This window comes from Citrus sinensis, chromosome 7, assembly GCF_022201045.2.
Source record: "Citrus sinensis cultivar Valencia sweet orange chromosome 7, DVS_A1.0, whole genome shotgun sequence".
Lineage (NCBI taxonomy): Eukaryota > Viridiplantae > Streptophyta > Magnoliopsida > Sapindales > Rutaceae > Citrus > Citrus sinensis.
In genome coordinates, this window is record NC_068562.1 from 23789789 (window position 1) to 23809658 (window position 19870).

Here is a 19870-nt window from a genome sequence, read left to right on the forward strand (position 1 = left end):
CTGAATTAAAATTCTTAACTTTGCTTTAAAGCCTGTGCCACCAATTCTAATCAAATAAATCAATTTATTTTGTAGACTTTTTTTTTCCTTTTTAATTTTCACTTTGCGAGCTACGCGAAATGTTCGTTAATTGGCTTGTACAATAAGAACAGGAAGGATGGACCTTGGCAGCATTTTCACAACACAAACACGTACACGTAATTCCACTTTGTCAATCTCTAAACTCGCAATTCACTTTGGTTGATGCAATAAATTCAATAAACCTAGCACAAGCGAAATGGCTTAGGACGACGTACGTTTGGTATCAACCGAATTAAAATTCTTAACTTTGTTTTAAAGCCTGCGGCAGGGCATATATACCAATTCTAGTTGTATCAATTACTTTACAGACTTTTCTTTCTTTTTTAAATTTTCACTTTGCGTATTACGTGAAATATTCGTTAATTAACTAGTATATTAAGAACTGGAACGATGGTCTTGGTAGCATTTAATTCCACAACATAAACACAAACAAAAGAGGCATCCTACAGTTTCCGTCTAATTAATCTCAGAATTCACAATGGTTGATGCAATTGTGTCCCCTCTCTTGGAGCAGCTGATTTCAATCTCTTATGAAGAGGCAAAACAACAGGTCAGGCTTGTTGCCGGTGTTGGGAAACAAGTCAAAAAGCTCACCAGCAATCTTCGAGCAATTCAAGCTGTGCTGAATGATGCAGAGCAAAGGCAAGTGAAGGAAGAAAGTGTCAGACTCTGGCTGGATCAGCTCAAAGAGACATCCTACGACATTGACGATGTGCTGGATGAGTGGATCACTGCTAGGCTCAAATTGCAAATCGAAGATGTTGATGAGAATGCTCTCGTTCATAAGAAGCCGGTATGTTCCTTCCTTCTCTCCCCGTGCATTGGTTTCAAACAAGTTGTTTTGCGTCGGGATATTGCTCAGAAGATAATTGAGATAAATGAAAATTTGGATGATATTGCAAAACAAAAAGATGTGTTTAACTTTAATGTCATTAGAGGTAGTACTGAGAAATCTGAGCGGATACATAGTACTGCCTTAATTAATGTTTCTGATGTACGTGGTCGAGATGAGGAGAAGAATATTTTAAAGAGGAAGTTGTTATGCGAGAGCAATGAAGAGCGAAATGCCGTCCAAATCATCTCTCTAGTAGGGATGGGTGGGATTGGCAAGACCACTCTTGCTCAATTTGCATACAATGATAAAGATGTGATAGAAAACTTTGACAAAAGAATATGGGTATGTGTTTCAGACCCATTTGATGAGTTTAGGATTGCGAAAGCAATCATTGAGGGTTTAGAAGGTTCTCTCCCAAATTTACGTGAATTGAATTCACTTCTGGAATACATACATACATCTATTAAGGAAAAAAAGTTTTTTCTCATCTTAGATGATGTATGGCCAGATGATTACAGTAAATGGGAACCATTCCATAATTGTCTAATGAATGGACTTTGTGGAAGTAGGATTTTGGTTACCACCCGTAAGGAGACAGTTGCTCGAATGATGGAGTCGACTGATGTTATCTCCATCAAAGAACTGTCTGAACAAGAATGTTGGTCATTGTTCAAAAGATTTGCTTTTTCCGGTAGATCTCCTACTGAGTGTGAACAATTAGAAGAAATTGGTAGGAAAATTGTTGGCAAGTGTAAAGGCTTGCCACTTGCAGCCAAAACAATAGGGAGTCTATTGCGGTTCAAAAAAACCAGAGAAGAGTGGCACATAATATTAAATAGTGAGATGTGGCAGCTAGAAGAGTTTGAAAGAGGTCTTTTAGCCCCTCTGCTATTAAGCTATAATGATTTGCCATCTGCAATAAAACGATGTTTCTTGTATTGTGCAGTCTTTCCAAAAGACTACAATTTAGATAAAGATGAATTAGTTAAATTATGGATGGCTCAAGGTTATATTGAGCAAAAAGGAAATATAGAGATGGAGATGACTGGTGAGTGGTATTTTGATTTCTTAGCCACGAGATCTTTCTTCCAGGAGTTTGACGAAGAGAAAGAGGGCACTGTAAGATGTAAAATGCATGATATAGTGCATGATTTTGCACAATATCTCACTAGAAAGGAATTTGCTGCAATAGAAATTGATGGTGATGAAAAGCCCTTCTTGTTGACAAATACTTGTCAGGAGAAACTTCGTCATTTGATGTTGGTGCTTGGCTTCTGGGCTAAGTTTCCTTTTTCAATATTTGATGCCAAAACGTTACACAGCCTAATTTTAGTTTATAGTTCCAATAATCAAGTGGCTGCGTCACCAGTCCTGCAAGGGTTATTTGATCAACTGACATGTTTGAGGGCACTGAAAATAGAGGATCTGCCTCCAACGATTAAAATTCCTAAAGGGCTAGAAAATTTGATACATTTAAGATATCTTAAGTTGTCTATGGTAGAAGAATTACCTGAGACATGTTGTGAGTTATTAAATCTGCAAACCTTAGATTGTCTCTATTTGAAAAGATTACCTCAAGGAATAGGAAAATTAATCAATCTGAGGCATTTAATTTTTTACGCGGGTAATTTAGCTTAGGTGCCAAATGGAATAGAGAGATTAACTAGTCTTAGGACATTAAGCGAGTTTGCTGTTGCCAGGGTTGGTGGCAAATATAGTAGTAAATCTTGTAATCTTGAAGGTCTGAGACCCTTGAATCACCTTAGAGGGTTTCTTCAAATTAGTGGCCTGGGGAATGTGACAGATGCTGATGAGGCTAAAAATGCACATCTTGAGAAAAAGAAGAATCTCATTGATTTGATTTTAATTTTTAATGAACGAGAAGAATCAGATGATGAAAAAGCGTCAGAGGAGATGAATGAGGAAAAGGAAGCAAAGCATGAAGCAGTTTGTGAAGCCTTACGGCCACCTCCAGATATAAAGTCGTTAGAAATAATGGTGTTTAAAGGCAGGACTCCCAGCAATTGGATAGGGTCATTAAACAAGCTGAAGATGTTAACTCTCAACAGCTTCGTTAAGTGTGAGATTATGCCTCCTTTAGGAAAATTGCCATCCCTTGAAATACTCAGGATATGGCATATGAGGAGTGTGAAAAGAGTGGGTGATGAATTTTTGGGAATGGAAATAAGTGATCATATTCATATTCATGGCACATCTTCATCTTCCTCGGTTATTGCTTTTCCTAAATTACAAAAACTCGAGTTGACTGGTATGGATGAATTGGAGGAGTGGGATTTTGGAAACGATGATATTACAATCATGCCACACATAAAGTCCTTGTACATTACCTATTGTGAGAAACTGAAGTCGCTGCCAGAACTTCTTCTTCGAAGCACAACGCTGGAGTCACTGACGATATTTGGGGTTCCTATTGTCCAAGAAAGTTTCAAAAGGCGCACAGAAAAGGACTGGTCAAAGATCTCTCACATTCCAAACATCAAAATTCAGAATATAGTCTTCAGAAGCAAATGACTGCAGTTACCATCACCCTCAAGTATTTTCTTCTCCCTCATCCTTTTTTCTACTTGCTATTTCTAATCTAATTGAGATGCAGAAACTAAATAGCATGAAATTCTGTATCATATTTGTTATCTGGTAGAATATGCAACGGTTTTTTTTTCTTTTTCTAGTTTTAATTGATTATGCTCCACTTCTGAGATGGCATTCAATGATATGAGAGGAGTTGAATTTACGGATTATTTGGTTTCAATAAAGTTCAATACAGAGAAAATATTGCAATACTCATGATAATATTTGATTTAAATCAAGCTCAATTTTGTAAATATGAAATCTGATATTTCATTAATGTTGTTGGGGTTTGCAGTCGTGGCAAATGGAGCTGTCTGTTCTGCACAAGCTTACACTGATATATTTGAAGCTCCTATAAGTTAAAATTTCATGGTTTTACTTTTGATTGGTGAAGCCAGTATGAAGAACTAACATTTATAATACTATTCTTCTTTTACAGGTAAGATTGGAATCAACTATCACTGCCTAAAACAATTGCAAATTTGACCCATGCCAAGCACTTCTGAGTAAATCAAATGCTGTTTCTTGGATGGAAAGAAACTATTTTAGCTGGTATTCAGGGTCGTTTGTTTCAACTGCAGTCATATGAATCACAATTCAATCAGTGGCCAAGTTCAACAACAGCTTTTAGCGTTACCTGAACTTCAACTCTTGTGAGTTCAACAAAAAATTATTTCAATTTTTCTCTAGAAAAAAGTTAAACAGAAGAATCCTCTGTTTTTATCATGCATCGAACAGCTTCGGTGATCACATAATTCTGAAAATTCGCAGACAGCTGGATGATCGCAACTTATCAGGACATCTCGCACCAGAATTTTCTAAGATGCCAAGGCTGAAGATTTTGTATGTTCCCCATTCCTTGAAGCATCTTATTTAACAACTATTTTACTGTCTTTTGTTTTTTCTGAAGCATGGCTATGAGATCTAGTCCTTGCCGCGGTGTATTCATTATCACTGATGCAAGACAATATTGGCAGATATGTTGTGGTCACATAATTCAGGAGGTGTATAAAAGACTAGAAGTTTGGAAACCAGACTTGGTCACTGTGACTTGCTTAGAGAAATTTCATCATGATGCACGCCCAATTTTTCTAAATCCAGCTTCACAATAAGCATGACTTGGTTTTCAGCTTCTTAAATTTATTGATCTCTCTCTTAAATAGCTTTGTAGGTTCAGTTGAAGATTTGTAGAATGGTATGAGACTGCTTTTGTTTTGTTAACTTGGGTTTTTGTCTGCAGGGCTGGTTGATTTGGCTGTGAGAAGGAAAAATTCAATTGGTGGATATGAAATCTGCTTTGGTTGATTCTCAGTTTGTGGCTGGAATCAACTATCAAGGCATACATGTAGTTTAGCTTTACGCCTTTACTGAGAAATTGATTTTTGAGTGTGAGTATGAAGTAGTTATTTCTTATTTAATGATGATACTGACTGGTTGAATTGGGTGATTATGATGATATGTTTGATACACAGCCAACATCAATAATGAGCTATATTTACGTGGGAAACAATGATGGGGAGAATCTCACAGCCCTTAAAACCTTCAGCTGCGAGGAGGTCTACGAAGGCAATGTCATTGATGACGCGGTCTCCATCACTCTTGTCGTGACGGGTATTTTTGTTGGCACAACACTATTTCTTGGCTGCTCCCATCATCTTAGATTTGGTTCTTCTTGCTAAAGGAGAAAGGTTCGTTAATTCATTGCATAATCCCGCTTTGTTTATATGATCGCTTAATGGATATGGTTAACGTGGAGAATTTTTCTGGACTTTTCCCTTTTCAGCCGCGGTGTAATTCCACTGTCGAAGCATATAACATTCTGAGGGCTTGGCCCCTGAGAATAACAAGTGAAGAACTTGTTAAGGCGAAAAGTGGTGTAGGAACTGATAAGCAAGTCTAAGCAACAGAAACTAAGCACACACGGCCATCAGAGTCAAACATGGCAATTTGTGCGGGTCTTGCCAAGATGATCCATCTCAGCAGATTCTCCCTCAAACTACCAAGTCAACACAATAAAGAACATGCCATGTCTTCAGTCAAGCTTAATACGGCAAATTCTGAAATACTTCCAGGAACTTCGAATCAGTCCAGCCAAGCAGATATCGTATCTATAGCCAAAGATCACTCTTGTTGACGAATCCTGAACATATGTTTACTCTGTATATATTACAAGGTCGTCTAAACTTTTGATATCAAGAAGCAAAGATTAAGATCTGTCTTCTGGCTTATTTCTTTCTTTTTCACAAGAATATGTTTCATTTTAATTACAGATCTTCTGTTAGCTATAGGTTCACTTAGCTTCTGTTTTTATCTTCTTCACAGCAGCAATGAGCTGCCATTTACCTACCCCCACTGGTATTTTCTTCCATTCTTTCTTTAATTTATTATTTTCTTTTATAAACTAACAAGTTAAAGTAACAAAATCTGGATCAAATTCTATCATATAGTTTGGAAGGGGCTTCAGAAATTTCTAGACAAATTAGTTTCGGATTTTTTAATGTGGTAGGATGCAAAAAGTTCAATTCGGTTAAAATGAATGCAACTCTTTCGCAGGTATGAGCAGAAGTTTTTAATTTGGGCCGGGAAATCTTCCTTAGAGGAGCGAAAATTGGTCTTTAGGACAATGCTTCGCACATGCCTTGACAAATTCTCTATTTGCATATGGTCTTCGCAAGCAAATGACTGCAATTACCATCACTCTCAGCTATTTTCTTCTCCTCCTTTTTGCTACAGTTTTTTTTCCCGCCTTTCCCTTCTTTAATTTATTTGTTTTTTGAACTCATTGAATTTTAAATAATACAAAATTCTAAGGCATGATATCATTTGGAAGCCGCTGCTTAGAGATGGCAAAACCCCGGGCCGGGTCCGGGTATTGCCATGATCGGACCCTGCCCGGATGCAACCGGTCCGGGTCCGGGTCTGGGCCGGGTTTTAATCCGGGTACCCGGATTTTATATTTTTTAATATTTTATGTGTATATATTTTTTATTTTTTGGTAATTTTATAAGTTTTAAATTTATTTCAATAAAATTTGACATGAAAATATAAACTTTAAGTGTTTAAAACTTTATATATGTATAATAAATAAGTCAAATAAATATAAAATATTTAAAATAATATATATTTTATAATTTTTTTTAATAAAATCCGGGTTCCGGGTTTATCATGTGATTCCCAAGACCGACCCGGCTTCATACCCAGACCGGGTATTACCCGACCCGCAACGCCCGGGTATGGTCCGGGTCCGGACCGGGCGGGTATTTTTGCCACCTCTACCGCTGCTGTTTTTAATCATGGATTAGATTAAGGAAAGATTTTTCAGAAAATTTTGCAGCAGAGAACTTTCAAATTTACTGATTATTTGGTTGCAATAAAGTTCAATACAGAGAAAATATTGCACTACTCATATTAATATTTGATTTCAATCAAGCTCAATTTTGTAAGTACGAAATCTGATATTATATTAATGTTGTTGGTGTTTGCAGCCGTAAAAAATGGAGCTGTCTGTTCTGCACAAGCTTACATTGCTATCTTTGAAAGAAACTATTCAGGGTTGTTTGCTTCAACTGCAGTCATTTGAATCACAATTCAATCAGTGGTCAAATTCAACTATAGATTTCATCATTACCTGAACTTCAAGACTCGTGAATTTAACAAAAATTTCTTGCAATTGTTCTCTGAAAGAAAATTAAACTGGAGAATCCTCTGTTTTTATCATGCACCTAACAGCTGCGGTCATGTGAGAGTAAACATTTACCCTTAATTGCTGACATCAGTTCTTATCTCTTGTCCTTGCCGAAGTAATAACTGTAATTTCAACTTCTTAAGGAAAAGTCAAGCAATTAACTAAAACGGTACTCAATCACACAAATGACTCCTTAATCAGAAAATCATATCAATCTTTAAAGTCTTTATCAAACAAGTTTATTTACATATTGTACAGACCCAGAACATAACTCTGCAAATATCATATGAACATGCTCATGAAAACATACAGACACATTTAAAGAGTCATATCTGGATTAAAATTAGGAGATAAAAGAAGAAAAATCAAACAGAGAAACCGTTAACTTCAACTGATAAATTAATTAGTACCCTACCAGAGCAAGGAAGAAGCAGAATAGCTCTTCACTGTCAAGGCCAGAATAGCGGCTTCAGTTTAATTTAAGTTTCAAATTAAAACTTCTAAGCTCATGGAACAGAGAAATTAGAAAGAAAACAACATAATTAGACTGCATTACAGGCTATGAATCCTTTCATGAAATACCACTGGAATAGAAGCATGAACTTAAATCTGCTCTGTTTCCTAGTACTGATATTTTGTAAAGCTCATTAATCGAGATCGCCATATTCGACTTTATAGCAACTCTCATAGATGTCAAGGGTATTTTGAACATTTGAACTACTGGTCATCTTTTGGAAGCTGTTTAGTGGGTAGTCCAAAAATTGACAAACAAAAAAATGTACCAGTGTAATTCAACAGCTGCCGCTTCAACCAACAGTACATCGGAGAAGCTCTCTTAAAGCCACGATCAAGAAGGTTAAAGTCAGCAGACATTACCATTTTAGGAGGCGTGTTGACAATGCAGTTGGAGTAAATATCAACATTTTACACTACTGAAAACATCCTCGACATTATTCACTACAAATAGAGTACCCACTATTTAAAATATTTTTGGAATTTCAAAATGTGCAAATATCTTTAATCTCTAATATTTTTGCTACCAACCATTAATTGTGAAGACGTTTGATCAGAAATATACCATTTTAGTGCTTATAACAACAGTTAGAATATGAACCAGAAAAGCAAGATCCTCAAAAAGCTTTTCATGCAAGAAAAATGAAACCAGGAGTGCAAAATATCATATCATATGTTCCCTTGTGCATATTTACAAAGTATTTTGACAACTTAAAGCTTTGATGGCAGGTTTCATGGTTTCTATATAATAGAGTGATTTTCCAAACTGACAGGAGCCCCTCATTTCCATACATTAAAATCAACTGACTGAAGTGATATATGACCAAGATACAAATCCTTTAGGTGCGTACACAACCCAATTCCCCTTTTATTCAAACTAGGAAGAATTCAACTTGAGAACCTGTCTTCCAGCCTGGAAATCTCTGCCTTTCCATAACATGAAGAGTATAATAAACACTGGGTGCTGCTTCTGAGCGCCCAAAAACAAAACAATTGCAAGGCCAGGACTGGCTTACCATTCTTGCTAGTGACAATAAGCACAAGCCATTGTAAGGAAATCTATAAATCAATGCCTCATTAGCAGTAAATGCTTCAGCTGTCTCATCTGCCACTTCAAGCTCTGTCTCCTGTGTAAGGGGAATTCTGCTCGGTTCTGAATCAAACCGGTTTCCTATTTCTTTTTCACGAATTCGGTACTTTGCAGCTAGAGTACGAATACACCATATCCTAAGTTCATTAGAAATTAACTGTTTTATCTCACTGAAGTTGTCACACTCTCTATACCATGCACACCAATGCCGAACTACTCCTGAAAACCAGTCAATGATTTGGCTGTCAAGATGAGCAGAGAATTCGTACAGATGTATCCTTCAGACGTAAACAATCCATACCGTAACAGATGCTTTTTTATAGCATTGACAGAGGCAACAGTTTTGGTAACGGGGACAGATTTGGCGGAAGAACATGAATTTAGCAAAAGAGAGAGAGTAGCCACTGTTTCAGAAGAAACATACTCTTCCACGTGCTTCTGAAATTCATAAAAGGATTCTCTTAGTTCTTGAGGAAGGGCTTGTTCTGCAATGTACTCAGATAAGATTAATTCCTCACTTTCTGCTGCTTTGGCTTTAATGTCTTGCATCCATACTTTTAACAAGAAATTGTACCACTAGTCAGTTTGCATCCCAGCTTTACGAAAGCTAGAAATTTGGCACAAAGTAGAATCACTAGCGGCTAAATGCTTGATCTCTGATCCTTTAACCTTCTTTAAACCATGAGCCAACCATTTATTCCCAATTCTAACCGTCCCAGCATCCCAAGTCTCTCATTTCTGTAAAGCAAACAACTTGACCCTATCTTTCTACTTGTGAATAGCCTTTATAGCAGGGCTCTCTTTCACTTGTCTTCTCGCCAAAGTGACTACAAAGCAAACTACAAAATGCCCCTCACATGGTAATATTTCTGTTCGATTATCAACATTTAAGTGTAAAGAATTCTGCAAATAATTTACAATATAAGACTTGAAGGCTTGAGCAATTTCTCTAGATTTAGAAACAGCAAGAAACATCTCATCCATGAAACGGTAAGTGTGAACTCTTGGACCAGTCTTACTGTCAACCATATGATTCAGGTCATTGTCATTTATCTGTCTCCTGAACCAAGTGCGCAGCTTGGAATGAGATCCATATCCACCTACATGAAAATTTGAAGTGATAGCCTCATATCTCTTTTTCTTGATCACTCAAAGCCAACTATTTTCAAGATTTTTAGTTATGCATGAAAGAATGCCCAGAAGCTTTACTCTAATTCTTTAACTCACTAGACTCAGCAGATATAAAAGACTAAACCCATCTCAAACATTATCATATTCAGGACTTTTACACAGTCCAATGATGCAATGCTTTTTAGCACATACATAACTGCAATAAAGAAATATAAGTTTACCCACAACAGTCCTCATATTGAAACTATTGGAATGAGCTTCTCTTTTTTTTGCAAACTTTCAACAAACCCACAGAGCCCATTGTCCTTTTCTTTTCGTGTAAACCCCCCCCCCCCCCCCCCCCCCCCTCCCCAAAAAAAAAATAAAGTTGTTCAAATTTCATTTACTGCAAAATAGCTTCAACAAGAAATGCAAACTCATATACAGAATACTTCTTATGCGTAAATCCTTACATACCAGCAACATGATGTTCTGTCCAACTTCAAAACTGCAGCAAGAACAAAACACATATAACTGCTTCGCGGAGACATTTAAACGAACGGGTGGCGCGCACTACACATATTTTGTTCACATCGGAAATTTGCTGTAAAAGATAGCCCCTTGAATTTGAGTTCATACCATCATGTGACTTGCCACAGAGATAGATAAAAGTAATTTTCCTCGTATAATTTGCTTAAGTTATGAGAGCGATTTTGCTTAATATTATTAAATTCAGCACTTTCTTTCGGCACTTCTGTTCTGCAGCAGCATATAAACGTTTGTACTCAGCGAGATGGATTGTTTCAGTTTAAACCCTGTTGTTTTCACTAAATTATTGTTACACCAAATTGTAGAATATAACAAAATTAATCATTCACTTATGCGCGTCAAAAATCTGGTGCTTGTTTATTAAGCGTTTGAAGTCTAAAATTTTATTATTTTTAAATTTTTAAAAAATTTATTTATTTTAAAAATTAATTAATTAATTAAAAATTTTATTTATTTATTTTTATTTATAAAAATAAATATGATGTCACTTATACTTAGATATTTAAAAAAAACACACAAACATCTCATTTTAATATTCCTATTCAACCCATTGAAACTTTAGAAAAATTCAAACTCATTCAGACTTTAGAAAAATTCAAACTCATTCAAATTTCAGATAAAAATATAATTGTTACTTAAATATAGATATGAAATATCTAATAAGAAACACGAAAGAACACAATGAGTATGTTAATTCATAACTTGATTAGTCACACGATAATAGATTTAATAACATTAGGACACTGTAATACCCTAATTCTCCTAAGAGTATTTTAGTTTTTTTAATTTCTTAGTAATCTTCGTACCCTAGTATAAAAAGAATAAAATATTTTGTCTTTCCCATTAACACGAGAGAGAGAGAGAGAGAGAGAGAGAGAGAGAGAGAGAGAGAGTGAGATAGTGATCAGTTGAGAAAAAGAAAGAATAAGAGATAAATTAAAAGAAAAGAAAAAGAGAAGAAGAAGAAAATCTTCTTCTTAGTTTGGCCACGAGCAACACATGAAGTCAGGTTGTGTCATTTAGATTAGAGATTGTGCTGAGAGAAGTTTGGAGGTCAGGTTGTGTCATTTAGATTGGATATTGTGCCGAGAGAAGTTTGGACGTAAATTTATTTAGGACGACGTTTGGTATCTCCTGAATTAAAATTCTTAATTTTGTTTTAAAGCCTGCGCCACCAATTCTAATTAAATAAATTATTTATAGACTTTTATTTTTAAATTTTCACTTTGCGTACGTAAAATATTCGTTAATTAACTTGTATGCAATAAGAACAAGAATGATCGTCCTTGGTAGCATTTTCACAACACAAACATAAACACATGATCCCACTTGTTCAATATTAGATAAAATAATTTTAATATTAGTACATGAGATATATTTTATTAATTGTAAAATCTATTTAACCCAAATATTTATTTAAATTGTTAGGATAAATACAAATATGTTATTAAAATAAATATAATAATTTACATTTTAAAAATTATTTTATATATTAGAAAATATTCTAATATTCTTAGTCTACTAGACTAATTAAGCTATGTAAATTTATTTATATTTATTAAAATAATTTAATGTCAAATTTTTTTGTTTCTATTTATTAAGGATATTATAAATAAAAGGGGATCTTAGTATTCCTTATAGAAAGCTTAGATATCTACTTGATCATTTTTCCAAACCTTAATGATGTAGGTATCTTTTTTCCTGTATTGATTTCAGTAAGGGGAAATCATAAAATTCCATTAATAAATTATTAATTTATCAATTAGTTAATTCTCTTTTAATTAATAGAATTAGAGATTTTATATGATCCCAACATTGTTGATTTATAGCACTTACACTGTGTGCAAATTTTTTGCATAGAAAAGAAGGAATGGTTCCTAATAGAAATTTCTTTGGAACATATAATTGTTAATTTTCATTTACATATTGTTAGCGTAATTTTCCATAGAAACTACCCATATTTTACCGGAAATTCTAAACAAATAAATTGTCCAACAGAAAATCAATGATACACTGTCAATCAAAAAAGCTAAGTGCTATGCGAATCCAAATAAATTCAGTAAACCTAGCACAAGCGAATTGATTTACGACGACGTACGTTTGGTATCAACCGAATTAAAATTCTTAGCTTTGTTTTAAAGCCTGCGCCCATGTATACCAATTCTAGTTATATCAATTACTTTACAGACTTTTCTTTCTTTTTTAAATTTTCACTTTGCGTATCACGTGAAATATTCGTTAATTAACTAGTATATGAAGAACTGGAACCATGGTCTTGGTAGCATTTAATTTCACAACATAAACACAAACAAATAATTCCACCTAATTAAACTCAGAATTCACAATGGTTGATGCAATTGTGTCCCCTCTCTTGGAGCAGCTGATTTCAATCTCTTATGAAGAGGCAAAACAACAGGTCAGGCTTGTTATCGGTGTTAAGAAACAAGTCAAAAAGCTCACCAGCAATCTTCGAGCTATTCAAGCTGTGCTGAATGATGCAGAGCAAAGGCAAGTGAAGGAGAAAAGTGTCAGACTCTGGTTGGATCAGCTCAAAGAGGCATCCTACGACATGGAGGATGCGTTGGATGAGTGGATCACTGCCAGGCTCAAATTGCGAATTGATCAGGCTCCTGCTCCTAAGAAGCCGGTATGTTCCTTCTTGGTCTCCCCTTGCATTGGTGTCAAACAAGTCTTCTTGCGTCGGGATATTGCTCAGAAGATAAAAGAAATAAACGAAAATTTGGATGATATTGCCAGACAGAAAGATATGTTTAATTTTAATGTCATTAGAAGTACTACCGAGAAATCTGAGAGAATACAAAGTACTTCCTTAATTATTGTGTCTGAAGTACGTGGTCGGGATGAGGAAAAGAATATTCTTAAAAGCAGGTTGCTGTGTGAGAGTAGTGAACAACACAATGCCGTCCAAATCATCTCTCTGGTAGGGATGGGTGGGATTGGCAAAACTACCCTTGCTCAATTTGCCTACAATGATAAAGATGTGATTGATAGTTTTGAAAAAAGAATATGGGTATGTGTGTCAGATCCTTTTGATGAGTTTAGGATTGCAAAAGCAATCGTTGAAGATTTAGGAGGTTCTGTCCGTGATTTAGGTGAATTCAATTCACTTATAAAACACATACATGAATCTATTTCAGGAAAAAGATTTCTTCTCGTCTTAGATGATGTGTGGACAGAAGATTATAATAAGTGGGAACCATTTCGTTATTCTCTAATGAATGGACTTCATGGAAGTAAAATTTTAGTTACCACTCGTAAAGAGACAGTTGCTCATATGATGGAGTCAGCTGATGTTATCTCCATCAAGGAACTGTCTGAACAAGAGTGCTTGTCATTGTTCAAAAGATTTGCTTTTGCCAATAGACCCCTTTCTGAATGTGAAAAATTAGAAGAAATTAGTAGAAAAATTGTAGGCAAGTGTAAGGGCTTGCCACTTGCTGCCAAAACTCTTGGGAGTCTATTGCGGTTTAAAAGAAATAGAGAAGAGTAGCAAAGTATATTAGATAGTCAGATGTGGCAACTAGAAGAATTTGAAAAAGGTCTTTTGGCCCCTTTACTATTAAGTTATAATGATTTGCCACCCACAATAAAACGTTGTTTCACATTTTGTGCTATCTTTTCCAAAAGACTACACTCTACAGAAAGATGAATTGGTTAAATTATGGATGGCTCAAGGTTATATTGGGCAAAAAGAAAATATGGAGATGGAGATTATTGCTGGGGGATATTTTGATTACATAGCCACGAGATCTCTCTTCCAAGAGTTTCAAAGAGATGAAGAAGGTATTGTAAAAAGATGTAAAAAGATGTAAAATGCATGATATAGTGCACGATTTTGCACTATTTCTCAATAAAAAGGAATGTGCTGCAGTAGAAGTTGAAGGTGTTGAAGAGCCGATGTTGTTGATTAATACTTGTCAGGAGAAACTTCGTCATTTAATGTTAGTGCTCGGCTACGAGGCTCCATCTCTTGTTTCAATATTTAATGCCATCAAGTTACGTAGCCTAATTTTATTTTATTGGATTCCAAATCTAGATGCCATGTTACCGGTCCTAAAAGGAATATTTGATCAACTGACTTGCTTAAGGGCATTGAGAATAGAGGGAACGGATAATTGGGAGTTGGAAGAAGATCAAACCAATGAAATTCTTAACGGGGTTGAAAAACTGATACATTTAAGATATCTTAAATTGAATCTGGTTGGGGATTTACCTGAAAAATGTTGCGAGTTGTTAAATTTGCAAACCTTAGAGCTTGAAAATTCTTCCCATTTCAAAAGATTTCCTCAGGGAATAGGAAAGTTAATCAATTTGAGGCATTTAATATTTACTGAGGATCTTTTAGAATACATGCCAAAACGAATAGAGAAATTAACTAGTCTTCGCACATTGAGTGAGTTTGTTGTTGCAAGTGGTGGAGGCAGATATGGTAGTGAAGCATGTAAGCTTGAAGGTCTCAGACATTTGAATCACTTAAGAGGGTCTCTTAAAGTTCGAGGGTTGGGGAATGTGGCAGATGTTGATGAGGTTAAAAATGCACATCTTGAGAAAAAGAAGAATCTCGTTCGTTTGATTTTAAGGTTTAAAGATATAGATAAAGCTGTCAAAAGATGGCCAGAGGCGATAAGCAATGAAAATGCAGCAAAACATGAAGCAATTTGTGAGGCCTTATGGCCACCTCCGAATCTAGAGTCATTAGAAATAGCAGGCTTTAGAGGAAGGAAGATGATGTTATCCACTAATTGGATGGCTTCATTAAACATGCTGAAGAAGTTAAGACTCTTAAATTGCCCAACGTGTGAGATTATGCCTCCTTTAGGAAAATTGCCTTCCCTTGAAATACTCCTCATAAAGGATATGACGAGCGTGGAAAGAGTGGGTGATGAATCCTTAGGAATAGCCAATGGTGATCATGGTGCGCCTTCATCTTCATCAGTTAATAATATTGCCTTTCCTAAATTAAAAGAACTCGAATTTTCGGGTCTGCAAGAATGGGAAGACTGGGATTTTAGAAAAGAAGATATCACAATAATGCCCCAAATAAATTCCTTGTCCATTTACGGTTGTCATAAGTTGAAGTCACTGCCAGACCAACTTCTTCAGAGCTCAACACTGAAGACATTAAGGATTAATCGTTGTCGTGTTTTAGAAGAACATTTCAAAAAGGATCGGTCGAAGATCTCTCACATTCCTGACATCCAAATTTATGAAAGAGGGCCTGGATTCTTTACATTAATGGCAAGGTTAATTTCTGACTGCCTGTCTATGATGAATGTTTTGATTTGTTATTTAGGGTGTGTTTGGAAGTGAGGTGTTGTAGCTTTTAAGCTGTAGCTGCTGTGAAATAAAAGCTACAGCTGTGGAGTAGAAGTTAAAAAAAAAAAATTTACTAAGCTATCAAATTCTAGTTACAAGTGTTACCAAATACTTTAGTAACTAGGCTTTGGCAGCCCAGTTACCCCACCACACTCCCAAAAGAGCTATTAATCTTGTTGGCTCTCCTAACTATGTTTATATTTGCATGCTGCTATGGCCAACAATGTTGAAGTGTCCAATGACTGCACAGTTTGTGCATTTATCTAATACAATCAATGGGTATTATCGTGCACGGACTAATGTATTTTTGCTTTCTCTATGATCCAGGCGGCTGATGAATAGGGAAGCGCACGGTAATTTTGTTAAAATGAACTGGGTTGTCGTTAATTTTGATTAGCTGCTTCTAAATTAATATCAAAATCCAATTCAATTTGCTGGTAAATTCAGATGAACCCAATCCTGAGTTACTCAAATAGGCTGCCGCTAGCTTCATCACATCATCTGATGGCTAGAGGTGAGGTTTGTCTGTATAGTTACCAAGTAGAAATCAAATTTTGCGCGATGAAAATCTACAACTATTTCACTCACCGAGCTATCACTTCTTGTTTTATCTCAATAGCTATTTTGTTGCCAGCGATTTTCTGAGGAACAATATAAAAGGCGCATACCAAATGAGATATAGGCAATCTGCTTTCTTTGAAGCTCCTGCAAGTTAGAATACATGGTTTAGACTTGGTATTTTAAATGTTCATCGATTGATTAAGATGCAATTAAGAATTTCTTCTGCGATGCTTAATATATGCACAATACGAGTATTGTTCAGACTTTAGGCTGGTGCGTGGCAGGTTGTGTTTAAGTTGGATGGTGTAGCCAGTATGAAAGATTAACAATACCAGTTCTGCCTAAAACATTTGCAAACCTGACCATTCCAAGGACATGTGAGTTAGTCAAATGGTCTCTGTTTGCTTCAAAGTAACAGTTTTAATTCTACTGGGGTGCTTGTACTCAGATTTTTTTCTTTTTTTTTCCCTCTCTTTGAACTAGTCAAATTCAGCTGGAGATTTCAGCATTACCTGAACTTCAACACTCGCGAGCTCAATAGAAATGCACTGCAGTTGGTTTAATTTCCTCCATACTATTGAAATGTAGCAGCACTTGTTTTCTTCAATAAAAACATTCGTCTCACATTTGTAGTGATCACATATTTTTGAAATTTTTGTTGCCTGCAGGGCATCAAAAACTTATCAGGACACCTTCCATGGATTTTTTATGACGTCAAAGCTGAAGATTTAGTCCCAGTTGCTTTATGGGAAGTGTGTCATTTTTTCATTTTTCAGAATCTAACATAATGCTTTCAGCACAGGATGCCAGCTCAAAGCTGAAGGAGAGGTTTGTTTATTGCATAATCTTTTATCTCTTCAATTTTTGAACAATTTTAATTTCTCTGCTTTCTGGACTTTCTGACTCTATTAAGTTGTTGAAGCATCGAGTCAACAAGAGCTTGCAGCGCAACAACTGTACTGTCAGGTCTCAAGGCAGGAAATTTCAAGTTTCTATAGATTATAGTACTAGAAAGCAACCTAGTCACATATTGTTTTGATGATGATAAATCACTTGATTCAACCATTCCTAGTTGACTATTACTTTTAGAAATTGTTACAATCTACAAATATATTAATCTGATTTCTATTGGGAGTATACAAACAAACACTTATCAGATTGTTATTTGTGTATCATTTCAAGTTTACTCGTTAATTATATGAATTAATCTTTCACAGGATGGCAACTGATCACTGCGGCTGTGGTTGTTTGTGGTATGCATGGTTCTTGTGATGTGACCAACTTGAGGTGAGAAGAAGATTTGATTTCTTACTTTAATGACTGCTTTATGACTGTTGTTGTTTTTTGATAAATTGATACTGATATGGCTTTGTGATTCATTTGCTTTCTCAATAAATTTCGAAGTGTCTGCAGAAAAATGATTAACCCAGTTACTGTTGAAAGGCCTCAGATAGCAGTCTGTTTGGCTTATCTGAGCAGTTGATGAGTCTCGTGGTCTAGGGTGTTCTTGGCTTCTTTGTTACATTCGAAAGCATTCTCCCAAAGGTAATTGCGTTAGAATGACAATGGTTGATATAGTTTTTCATAATTGTTTCTAAATTAAGTTCAAATTTCAATTTAATATGCTTGTAAATTCAGGTGAATTCAGATGACATTGCGTTTGGAGGACGGCACACAAGTGACATGAACCTGGCCGAAGCTAAAGTGTTGGATATTGATTTCATTGCTGAAATCTATGACCATGACTGATTTCATTGCTGCCAACTTAGAATCATGTGCCAACAAATGAGCAAAGGGAAACAAAGAACAAATGCTGCAAACGATCATCCTGAACTCAGCACCAGAATGCCGCTCAAAACTGAACGAGAGGTTTGTTAATTTTTTTCATACTTAAACTTTTGTCTCTGTAAAATTGGAATTTTATTATTTTATACATGTTACTTTGCATTATGAAATGTTGGTTGACTCTGATAAATTAGTCCAAGAAATATTGATGTATATGTGGTTAAATTTTGCAGGGAAAAATTTCACTCTTTCCAACCTGTTTCTGCAATTCTCACCATCCTCACCTGGGGCCTCTTAATCAATCAACACTATGTACATCATTCATCAGCCTAGTCACAAACTCTTTTGATGATTGATCAACCACTTGATTGAACAAATCCAGGATGATTCAATTGATCCACTTTTTCGGGGTCTCTCCCTCCGCTGCCCGCAAAAGTTTTGGCACATAGACAAAACTGAGGGGACACAATTACAAGTGGGTTGATCACATGCCTTCTGAAGGAACATTTTAGGGCATTGGAGGAAGAGAACCCAATGAAACAGTGTCCCGTGGAAATTTACTAGTGAAACACTGGCCGGTATTATGGTTGTTCTTTCGTCCAGAGTACCACTTAGCTTCTGCTTCAGATCACATGAGCTCAAGTAGTGATCATGACCAACAATAATTGAATTATTTGGGAATCGTTGAATTTCTATTAATACATTAATTTTTCATCTTGATTCTTGTATATATGATTTGAATGTGGCAATCATTGGTTTCTAGCTCTTTCTTTTAACCCTCATCAATTAAGGATTTTAACTATATTAATGTTGAAACATTGGATACATTGTTACATATATTATGGCTGGAGAATCTAATTCGTTACGTGTTGGCTCTGATAATTAAAATGCGAGCTGATACAAATAGTGTTCGAACATGATACAAATACTTTTAAATCAAATATTACTCAAATATTTTTTGAAAAACAGGAACACTGTAACATCCCAAATTCGCCCAATTATCTGAAGAGCAATTTGGAATAAAACCTCATAATGTTAGCCTTATTGCTATCCCAAATCAATCAATAATTTCCATAGTCAAAAGATAGTCTCTAAAACAATAAATAAAACAATAGCAAAGTAGCAACAATTTAATCATCAGGAAAACGTCAAAGTTTTCAGCTAACAAATCATTTTCTCTAAACCCAAAAGCACATAGAGACAAGGGTGAGTCATCAACTTAATAAACAAACTCATTCATAAGGTTACTAAAAACGATACAGTACATAATAATCATTTATGAAGTACCATAACTTAAAAACTAGTAATCATTGTATAATCTATTATATATGTATGGTAAAATTCACAATCAGTTAAGTCATAATGTAATAATAATTTTCAATAAATCATTTAAGAAATCATTTATCGATGAAACCTTTCATTCGTTCATTTGCTCATGCCACATAGTGTCACCTTTACTCTCAGTGATCCGGCCAGTGATTCAATCAGGTATTGTACCCCACAATATTCATTAATAGGAGTGTATAATACAGCTAATTGTTCAGTCGTATCAGTAGTGGTAACTACGGATAATAAGCTAAAACCTTAAATGTGGTTTTCAATTTTTTAATATCAATCATTCAATAATCGATCAATAAAATGCTCTTAAAAGACATTTAATTACCAAAACTTTACAAATACTTTGAAGGAAAACAAATAAAGGAAAGACAACTATTTTAAAGTCTTTTTTAAAACA

General features: G+C 35.3%; 4 protein-coding genes and 2 long non-coding RNA genes across 12 annotated transcripts; 5 read left to right on the plus strand and 1 right to left on the minus strand.

Annotated features, from left to right (window-relative positions):
• Positions 1 to 124: 124 nt before the first annotated feature.
• LOC102622892 (putative disease resistance protein RGA3) lies at positions 125 to 5906 on the plus strand. Of its 7 annotated transcripts, XM_025098699.2 has the most exons (7): positions 125 to 3470; positions 3945 to 4158; positions 4277 to 4348; positions 4483 to 4627; positions 4746 to 4850; positions 4978 to 5193; positions 5289 to 5906. In XM_025098699.2, exon 1 carries the CDS (start codon positions 560 to 562, stop codon positions 2552 to 2554), a length of 1995 nt encoding a protein of 664 aa, XP_024954467.2. In that variant the 5' UTR covers positions 125 to 559; the 3' UTR covers positions 2555 to 3470; positions 3945 to 4158; positions 4277 to 4348; positions 4483 to 4627; positions 4746 to 4850; positions 4978 to 5193; positions 5289 to 5906. The 7 variants fall into 7 exon arrangements, with proteins under 7 accessions (XP_024954467.2, XP_024954466.2, XP_006465037.2 ...); XM_025098698.2 differs by having other exon boundaries at positions 4483 to 4893; XM_006464974.4 differs by having other exon boundaries at positions 4483 to 4850.
• LOC107176402 (putative disease resistance protein RGA4) lies at positions 2831 to 3448 on the plus strand. Its single transcript, XM_015528855.1, has one exon. The coding sequence runs from the start codon at positions 2831 to 2833 to the stop codon at positions 3446 to 3448; it is 618 nt and encodes a 205-aa protein (XP_015384341.1).
• A 2452-nt stretch (positions 5907 to 8358) lies between the features above and the next one.
• LOC102622599 (uncharacterized) lies at positions 8359 to 10763 on the minus strand. Its single transcript, XR_008056720.1, has 2 exons — positions 10381 to 10763; positions 8359 to 9893 (listed from the first exon to the last, which is right to left on the minus strand). It is a non-coding gene; the product is annotated as an uncharacterized LOC102622599 (long non-coding RNA).
• A 2033-nt stretch (positions 10764 to 12796) lies between these two features.
• On the plus strand, positions 12797 to 13963 carry LOC107176401 (putative disease resistance protein RGA3). Its single transcript, XM_015528850.3, has one exon. The coding sequence runs from the start codon at positions 12797 to 12799 to the stop codon at positions 13961 to 13963; it is 1167 nt and encodes a 388-aa protein (XP_015384336.1).
• Positions 13964 to 14286: 323 nt separating this feature from the next.
• On the plus strand, positions 14287 to 15783 carry LOC107176400 (putative disease resistance protein At3g14460). Its single transcript, XM_015528849.3, has one exon. The coding sequence runs from the start codon at positions 14287 to 14289 to the stop codon at positions 15781 to 15783; it is 1497 nt and encodes a 498-aa protein (XP_015384335.3).
• Positions 15784 to 16621: 838 nt separating this feature from the next.
• Positions 16622 to 18847, plus strand: LOC107176477 (uncharacterized). Its single transcript, XR_008050635.1, has 3 exons — positions 16622 to 17895; positions 17989 to 18219; positions 18369 to 18847. It is a non-coding gene; the product is annotated as an uncharacterized LOC107176477 (long non-coding RNA).
• The last annotated feature ends 1023 nt before the right edge of the window (positions 18848 to 19870 follow it).

What these genes read in the sequence shown, in the direction of transcription:
- LOC102622892 (XM_025098689.2), top strand. Translation starts at nt 560, where the DNA reads ATGGTTGATGCAATTGTGTCCCCTCTCTTGGAGCAGCTGATTTCAATC.
- LOC107176401 (XM_015528850.3), top strand. Translation starts at nt 12,797, where the DNA reads ATGGTTGATGCAATTGTGTCCCCTCTCTTGGAGCAGCTGATTTCAATC.
- LOC107176402 (XM_015528855.1), top strand. Translation starts at nt 2,831, where the DNA reads ATGAATGAGGAAAAGGAAGCAAAGCATGAAGCAGTTTGTGAAGCCTTA.
- LOC107176400 (XM_015528849.3), top strand. Translation starts at nt 14,287, where the DNA reads ATGCATGATATAGTGCACGATTTTGCACTATTTCTCAATAAAAAGGAA.